Source organism: Oryzias melastigma, unplaced genomic scaffold, assembly GCF_002922805.2.
Source record: "Oryzias melastigma strain HK-1 unplaced genomic scaffold, ASM292280v2 sc00270, whole genome shotgun sequence".
Classification (NCBI taxonomy): Eukaryota; Metazoa; Chordata; class Actinopteri; order Beloniformes; family Adrianichthyidae; genus Oryzias; species Oryzias melastigma.
In genome coordinates, this window is record NW_023416899.1 from 155,543 (window position 1) to 163,004 (window position 7,462).

At 39.4% G+C, this 7,462-nt stretch overlaps 1 protein-coding gene across 1 annotated transcript in view; it reads right to left on the reverse strand.

The window, feature by feature from the left end:
• Positions 1–7,439, reverse strand: part of LOC112141717 (oocyte zinc finger protein XlCOF6.1-like) — a 15,055-nt gene extending 7,616 nt beyond the window's left edge. Inside the window, exon 1 of the mRNA XM_024264869.2 lies at positions 7,120–7,439. Coding sequence (XP_024120637.1) covers positions 7,120–7,288 — 169 coding nt within the window. The 5' untranslated portion in view covers positions 7,289–7,439. The remainder of the gene's footprint in view (positions 1–7,119) is intronic.
• Positions 7,440–7,462: the final 23 nt, after the last annotated feature.

Genomic DNA, 7,462 nt, shown 5'->3' on the forward strand with positions numbered 1-7,462 from the left:
ACCGACAGACCCACAGAGTGTGAGGGAGAGAAGACACGCTTTAAAATCAGGAGTTTAAACACCTGATTTAGAGGAGAATCTCCATGAACAAAGAAAAAGGAGACAGTCTGTCTATTGCCGAGCGTTACGTGTCACGCGGGGCTGAAAGAGGAGGAGAGACAGCGCATGCTCTAACAGCCTGTGCTGTGGCTGCGGAGTTTAGATGAGTTTGAGGGTTTTGTTAAAATATTAACCAAAAGCTTTTGTATAGAGATTCGAATTAGAATAATTCGTTGTTTATTATGTATCAATAATGTATTTGTGCCGTTTATGCTCATTTCTTAATGAGGTGATCTAATAATAGTAAAATAAACTTGTTTGATCAATCCTCCAACATGTACACATGTCAGATGACTGAGTGAAATGATGATTAAATCTATTATCAGAACTGTTTATTTTAAGTTTACATTTTATTATCTTCTGCTGCACAGCAGTACCTATAGTTTATGTTCAGAAGAAATTAGAAAATAAGATAAAAATAACTGCAATATATTTGCTGCTTTAGAACAATGTTTTTAAGACTTAATTTTAATTTGATATGAACTTCTATGTGCTGCAGTCAGATTAAAATAAATCAGAAATTCTGTACAGCCTATTGAAAACATACCACCGTTATGGTTTAACTTTTGTGTACATTATGTATATGTACAATATTTATTAGAAATATTTAAATGTTCCTCACAGTTAGTTTCAATACTACAGTTAATACAAAAAAATAATGAAAGTTTAATTTGAACTAACTAAGATTTAAGGGGGGGGGGGGTTAAGGTGTAAAAACTGAAGTCCTAAAACTGTTTGCAATTAAGATTACTTTGATTATTTGATTATATGATTTTTATCGTTTTCAATATCATTATCGCACAAAATGAAAAAAACGATATCGCAATATGAAAATTCTGATACCGCCCAGCCCTACGTGAAGGTAATTTAATTGTTTCAATTCCTTCATCCTCCTGGTACTGCCTGCATACTCTTGCCACGTGAGGCCGGGCATTGTTGTGCATTAGGAGAAAACCAGGACCTGCTGCACCAGTATAGGTTCTGACAATGGGTTCAAGGATTTCATCTGGATACCTTATGGCAGTCAGAGCACCATTTCCTAGGCAGTAGAGGTCTGTGCGTCCCTCCATGGATATGCCTCCCAGACCATCACTGACCCACCACCAAACCTGTCATGTTGAACCACGTTGCAGGCAGCATAACGTTGTCCTTGTCTTCTCCAGACTCTTTCACGTTTATCACAGGTGCTCAGGGTGAACCTGCTCTCATCTGTGAAAAGTACAGGGCGCCAGTGGCGGACTTGCTAATTCTGCTGTTCTTGAGCAAATGCCAGTCGAGTTCCACGGTGCTGGGCAGTGAGCACAGGGCCCACTACAGGACGTGGGGCCCTCAGACCACCTTCATGAAGTCTGTTCCTGATTGTTTGGGTAGAGACATTCACACCAGTGGCCCTCTGGAGGTCATTCTGTAGGGCACGAGCAGTGCTCAGCCTGTTCCGCCTTGCACAAAGGAGCAGGTATCTGTCCTGCTGAGGAGTTGAGGACCTTCTACGGCCCTGTCCAGCTCTCCAAGAATAACCACCAGTCTCCATCAGTCTCATGCCAGGCCCAATAAAAAAAAAGTGTTCCTTTAATTTTTGTGAGCAGTGTATAACCAACAAATCCATTATTTATACTTCATAAGAAACAAATCAGACTACTGTGAAGCTCCATGCAGAAACATTTTAACACAAAAAACTTTTTTGTACTAAACCGAAGAACTTAAACTGATGATTACAACTCAAAACAAGACTGAGCGCCCCCCCGCCTGCATGCAAAGCACAACTCTCCTTTTCCCCCCTTCCCCCCACCTCCCTGCTCACTATACTCACTGCTCTTCTTCTTTTTTTAATGAAAATACTTGCATGAATCGTGTTCACAACTTCTCTGAAATGAGAATCTGAATGATGAGTTTGTTTGAGCATTTCTGTGACCGTTTGTTAATGAAAGTCACATCTCTATGCAAACAGGCGCGGTGTGTGAGAATCACCTCTTCCTCAATTCCTGCACTTATCCCATTCATTTGCAAAGAAAGGTTCCACAAGCAACTTCTCTTGTGTTACACGCTGCCTGAATGCCATTAGCCCTCAGTGTTCTAGTTCAACACTGAAACTGAAAATAGTTGATGCTCACAAAGCAGGAGAAGGCTATTAGAAGATAGCCAAGAGTTCTCAGATGCCAATATCCTCTGATTGGAATGTCATTAAGAAAGTCAACAGGAACCGTGGAAGTTAAATCAAGATCTGGAAGACCAAAAAAAATCTCAGACCGAGCAGCTCACTGGACTGTGAGGAAAGACAGTACAATCCACGTTTGACTGCACAATCTCTCCAGAGACCTGCAGACTCTGGAGTTGTGTTACACGGTTCTACTGTCAAGAGATACTTGTACAAACATGATCTGCATGGAAGAATCATCAGAAGAAAACCTCCTTTTACGTTCTCACCACAAAATTCAACATTTAAAGTTGGCAAATAAACATTTAAACGAGCCTGATGAATTTTGGAGATGAGTTCTGTGGAGCGACAAGGTTAAAAAGGAACTTTTTGGCTGCAATGAGCAAAGGACCGCTTGGAGAAGAAAGGGCTCAGAGTTTAATGAAAAGAACCTCTGTCTAACTGTTAAGCATGGGGGTGGATCAATCATGATTTGGGCTTGTACCGCCTCCAGTGGAAAAAGAAAACATTTCATGGGTAGAAGGAAGAATAGATTCTAAAATATGTCTGCAGATTTTAGACACTAACTTGATTCCATCTGTGGAAACATTGAATTGACATTGACGCCGTGCCCGAACTGCGCGTGTCCCCCTCGCGACCCGCCGCAGCGTTACTTCACATGCCCTGCCACGTTACAGTCTGATCAGATGCACGTGAGAAGCGCCTTCAGCGGTATTTAAAATAAATAACCATCCTAACAAGTGAACAGCTGGATCTTTTTTCTGTTTAAAAACACGATCAGGTCCTTCCAAGTTTGTCTCGCGCTCCTCAGACGGCTGCGTCTAATTCAGGCTGAAGCTGGAAAAGTGCGGCGAAGATGAAACTTTGGTTGGTGATTTTATGCGCATATATGCAACTTTGAATTGATAAGCAACAACCAAAACAGTAAAATAAAGAAAAACGAACGTTAAACAAACAAAAAAGTCCAAAGCACATAACCTCAGAGTGAAATTTATTTCTACAGAGTAAATCCTCATCTAAAAATGTCGACAGCATGCGCCTCTTGTTGTTTTAAACTGCTACATCGGTACATTCCATTGAGGAAAACAAGTAGCTGTTAAAAGGTCTTCACGGACCCATTGATGAAGTCTGCTCCCATTGGCTACCCGTCATCTGTCAATCAAACCCCCCACACGTTCAACGTCAGACCCACAAACGCTTATTGACCCATCTGATTGGTCAATTTATGACTCTAATAACTTGTGATAATGGAACATTTTTTTTTTACAAAAATTAGGATTAGAAAAAAGAAGTTAAGAAGAAAGCAGCAGAGGAAGAATGATTATTCTGAGATGTAAAATGACTGAGAAATAACTAGGGATGTCCCGATCCGATCACATTATCGGAAATCGGGGCCGATCACATGTTTGAGGACTCGACTGGAATCGGACTCCTTTGTCCGATCAGGATCGGATATTTCATTAATTCTCATTATGATCAGAGCTTTATATTTCATCTTATCATTACGGATAAATACTCCACTACAAGTCTGCATGTCATGAAAAGATCACAAAATGTCATCACCAGAAAACGCAGCAGAAAACAGCAGCAGCTCAAGCATAAGGCTAACTTGTAAACAAAGCTAACTAGAAAGCTAACTTCCGGGACCAAGAACTCTTTTAAAAACGCTTTAAACTGTCTATTGGTCTCTATTGGTTTGTCATAACACAAACAACAACCTTTAAAGGTATTCCAACAGAAAAAGACAGAGTTTTTTTCTTTTTAATGTGAAGCTCTTCATGCTGTAGACAGATGGCTAAACAGTAGCTGCTAACTGCTACATGCTAGCACCGTGATTTAGCTCCATAGGACCCGAGCTGTCCTATGATATGCCTGTTTTATTTATCTGACAGAGAAATAACAGTTAAGAAAATTAACTACTGTGGTAATAAAACCGAAAATGTGATGTCTTAAGAACTTAAAAAATAAGCACATAATCTTAAAAATAAATAAATAAAACTAATAAATTAAAACTAATAATGATATCAGCTATTCATGAACACTCATCAAATTTTATGCTAAAACAAAGTCATGATTTATTTTTAAGAATTTTAAATGAGGACAGGAATCATATTTGGTCAAAAATGTTCAAAAGCTCTAAAGATGTTAAAGCTAAAGCCACTAAACTTTATCACGTGACTAATTATCACTTATATAACGAGAATTTTTTTTCTTTCCTAGTTTATATTTGCTGTATTTTTACTTGTTTGTTAAAGCTACTTCACAAAAGTGTTTTATTTAAGTTTTTAATGATAAAAGAAGGTTAATGAAATATAAATAAGGGACAACACTAATCTGTTTCTTCAATTTATTCATGCTTATAATCTCTTATAAAAGTATCGGATCGGGACTCGGTATCGACAGATACACAAAATCAAATGACTCGGAATCGGATCGGGCCCAAAAAAACCTGGAAAGAACTGTCTGTTTCTCAATGTAAGTCAATAGGACTTTGGCCTTTTTGCAACCCAGTGGTACTTCCTATATGGAACACGGAAGTAGGGGGACTTGCTCTGTCCAGTTATTTATATACAGTCAATGGTAACAACACTAACATCTTTAAATCAACAACGTTCTGTTGCTGCATTCGACCAGAAGCTTTATCCTCCAGTTCTTTCCGGATCCGTTTGACAACTGTCTCGCTGCTTCATCAGCCAAAGATAAACGCTATATAGAGACTATTAGCAGAAAGGAGTGGGTGGGCACTTGTTCTTTTTTTGTTTTTTGCTGAACAAGTTTTTCCCTTGTGGAATAAGCTCCTCTCTCTGCTGGCTGCAGCTTTCATCTCTGTACTTTGAAAGAGGGACGGGATGACTTTAAACCGAGCAACGGAAGTTCAAGAGAGCATAGAGCTGGGAAAATAAAATATTACTAATGTAAATTGTCTAAAAAAAAAAAAGAAAAAAAAAAAAAAATAAAGTAACCAATAACATTGTTTTATCGCCCAGCCCTAGTTGTCGGTATGACAAACCACAAATGCAGAACAGTACTTTATGTTTATAAAAAACTTAGTTACGAAACTATTTCAACTATTTTCCTTGTACAATATTGTTAAGAAAACACATATTTGTGTAGAATATGTTAAAAAGGCTAATTTACCTGCTGTTGGTTAATTAAATAACATTTCGGATACATTGGAAACGGTTTTGTATTTATTGTAATAGAGTTCACAGTATAGTTGGTGATGACACAATTGTTAAGAGGAAAATTTTAAATTAGTACTTCATCTAAACGTTGCTGACCCCTGGGGCCCGTTTCAAGAAGCAGGTTCAACAAATTTAGAGTTCGAACCTGAACTTAGAGTCACTGGACTCAAAATTCTCAAACTCAGGGTTTTCGGTTCCAGAACAGCTGAAAATGTTTGATTCAATCAACTTGAAGTTGTCAGAACCAGAATCAGGTGTGAGCGTCGCGACCATAAAAAGCCCCGATCAATGGAGCAAAGACAGCATGATTCACCATGGCAACGGGAACAAACAGCTGAGTTACGTACTTCCGGCGAGGGAAATTGATAAGTTCCTTCAAGCAAATGCGACTATAGGAGAACATTTTCTTCAAGAAAAGCAACACAGCTGCAGCGGTAGAACAGAGAGAAAATATCTGCAGTTATTTGAATCATTTCTAATAATGAATAAATAATGTCAGGAAGGTTATTTTGTCTCTTGTTGAGTAAGGAGTGGTTTTTGATCTGTTACCAATCTAATAAGTAATCTCCGTGATCGTAACCCCCCACCTACACACACAGATATCACTGCACGCTAAAAAGAAACTGTAGCTGCCTGGCATATGTTAAAAAAGTATTTATTTAATTTTAATTATCAAGACTTAAAAAATATTCGCCGAATTTTTTTTAAACGTAAAATTAACTTTCCGTAGCTGGGAGTCGAACTCGCTATCTATGCAGTGGGAGGCAGCGTTGCTGTCAATTGAGCTAATGTCTGACACAAGTTCTGGATGGTGGATAAATCCACATCGTTCTCCGGTGTTTGACATTCCTTGATTCCTATTGTTAAGGGTTTAAAATAAGGAAAAGAAAACTGTATTTTTTAATAGCGAGTCCCTGGAAAAACTCACTATTTATAATATCGCTGAAATAAAAATGAATTGGGAAACTGCAGTCAGTCGACTCGTGTCCTCCAAATCCTCTACCGACGTAAATAACATTTCCTCTGGATTAATCAGCCTCCTCTCTACATGATCCTCTATGAATGAACATGTCATTTTGGTTTCTGAGTGGTGAAAACGTGACGTCTCTAATGTGAATGTTCTCTAAATGTTAATGAGGAACTCATATTTGAACATCTTTCACTTTAAAAAGGGGCGGAGACCGCAGAGAACTCTAAGTTTCCTGAAGAAAACCTGCTACCGACCAGGTTTCGTTCACAGACTCAGTTACCATAGTGATTGATTCTGAGTTCATCCTAACCCGCTTCTTGGAACGGGCTTGGTTTCGCCCACTTTCACGGGTTTGAGTTATCTCTCTTTCTGAAACCGAAAACTCAGAGTTTTGCCGAATTTGGAGTTCACGAACTCAGAGTTCCAACAAAACCTGCTTCTTGGAACGGGCCCCTGGTCTGTTGTAACACAGCAGCAAACAGACATCTATACCGTTCTAATATGGCGTCCTACTTTGCGTACGCAACAAGCTAGCAGAGCACCTCTAATCTATATTTACCTCATTGAGAGAAACAAAGAGGGAGCGAAGCTGAAAGAAGAACGACTGCAGAACGACGATTTCCCGCTTCAAGGTGGCAGAACAGAAGCAGTCATTGGTCCACTAGAACCTGGATCAGGATGTTGTGAGGATGAAGAAGAAGTGAACATACCTATCTGGTGGAGCTGAAGCTGCGGGTTCCAGGTGATATCCAGCAGTCTGCGCTGACCACAGAGCTCCTCATTCTCATTCTGGACGATGGTTCCTTCACAGAGTCTGAAGGTTCCTTCAGCAGCAGAAAGTTGTTCTCTGACAGACTCTTTCTGATCAAATGAAGACATGGTTCCTGCAGCTGCAGAAGATCTTCAGCTCCAACAAACACCAAAGTAATCAGCAGCAGCTCCGATCATCTACTAGTCTCACAATCACAGCCACGTTGTCTTTACTCATTCACTCATTTACGACACTTTAGTTAAAGATGAATGTTCGGAACCGAAGCACGTATCGGTACATTT